Consider the following 1438-nt stretch of genomic DNA (forward strand, 5'->3'; position numbering starts at 1 on the left):
ATATGAAATGCTTCAAATATTCATACTGATTTTTCTTTCAGTTTTAGCTATACCAACATAATCCAGAGATAAATTTTCACCCTTTTATCATGGCAATTCCGATGCAACATACAGTAGTATCCAATGCTCAGTTGCCCATCCAGTAGAATTTAGCATCTCATTGTCACACGTCATTGATCACTTTACATTCCTGCAACTACGAGAAATTCGAACCGGAAGAGGAATCACTCACAAAAATATCTATGAATATATAATTACAGTTATTGTAGCACAAACGTGATTATTGAAAAAGAAACAGCATCTCCGGGTATCAAGATTTAGATTAAATGACCCTGTCAACTGACTATGTCGACGCCATTACTGAGCAGAGATTTCATTACCAGACCACATGGTCTAGGAAACAAACAAACGGGAAATTGAAAGAAAACACGAGAGAATGAATTTGATCTGATTTGGTAACATTTATTTATAGAACAGTGTACATGCCCTGCAGAAAAACAGGGTAAGATACAAAGGCATCTATCCAAGGCTGTGCTGCTATTTATGTAGAGGGTTATCAGTCAAATAGTAGTGTTATATACATGCCTTAAGGGCTGTGTTATCCGCAGTGCATTATTAGTATATCATCTAGATGGTAAAAAAAACTTATATCACTAATCATGTCAAAGACAAGATCAGAGTCTATAATAAAGTTAATATAATTAATAAGTGCAATACATTTCAAGAGATTATTTGGAGATATCGATTACTTGATCCTTCCCAAGGCCCACTACAGGTTGGTGCTGTTGTTGATCGAGGAGGAGCGCGAACAACCTCTCCTGGAATTGAGATTGCTGAGTCATCTGTTGTTGTATCATAAACATCATCTGCTTCATCTGCCGAAGCAGCATTTGTAGCATATCCTTTATTTCTCCGTTGGTCTCTTGTTTGTCCTACAGCAGAGAGGGCTGAGCTTCGGCTGGTGCTGGAGCTGGTGCCGATGCTAAGCAGATGGTACTCGGGTTGGAGCTGCAGCTGATGCTGAAGCTGGTACTGGTGCTTGAGTTGATGGGGCTATTGCTCCTGTTGGTGATGGTACTGTGGCAGGTGCTATGTCTTGCATTGCGGGGGTCATCACTGTTGACCTGTGCAGATGTTGGGGGGGGGGGGCGGCGCTTCTTGCTCTTTTGACTGTTTTCTTCCTATTCTTTGGATATATCCGCACATTGGAAAAGTAGCATTATGGTCTTGTCGGCCATTCACGCATTTCCGAGGAACATTTCTACCTTCGGAAATCTTTTCTGTGCACTCTGAACTTTCATAATAGTCCGCAGTATCGGCACCATGGTGCGTCTCGTGGACATGCACGTGTTCCAAGTCCCCACTTTGAGCAATTAGTACAAATTGGGATCAGGGATATGTAGATGGCACACCTAAAGGGTGCCATGCCCTCAGCCAT

General features: G+C 41.8%; 1 protein-coding gene across 1 annotated transcript in view; it reads right to left on the minus strand.

Moving 5' to 3' along the window:
* The window catches only part of LOC138862574 (probable glutamate receptor), a 4888-nt gene extending 3450 nt beyond the window's left edge, over positions 1–1438 (minus strand). The window contains exons 1-3 of the mRNA XM_070124999.1: positions 1413–1438; positions 1243–1363; positions 750–1038 (exon numbers count right to left, since the gene is read on the minus strand). Of these exons, the coding sequence (XP_069981100.1) occupies positions 750–1038; positions 1243–1363; positions 1413–1438 (436 nt within the window). The remainder of the gene's footprint in view (positions 1–749; positions 1039–1242; positions 1364–1412) is intronic.

The sequence above is a fragment of the Penaeus vannamei genome, chromosome 9 (genome assembly GCF_042767895.1).
Source record: "Penaeus vannamei isolate JL-2024 chromosome 9, ASM4276789v1, whole genome shotgun sequence".
Classification (NCBI taxonomy): Eukaryota; Metazoa; Arthropoda; class Malacostraca; order Decapoda; family Penaeidae; genus Penaeus; species Penaeus vannamei.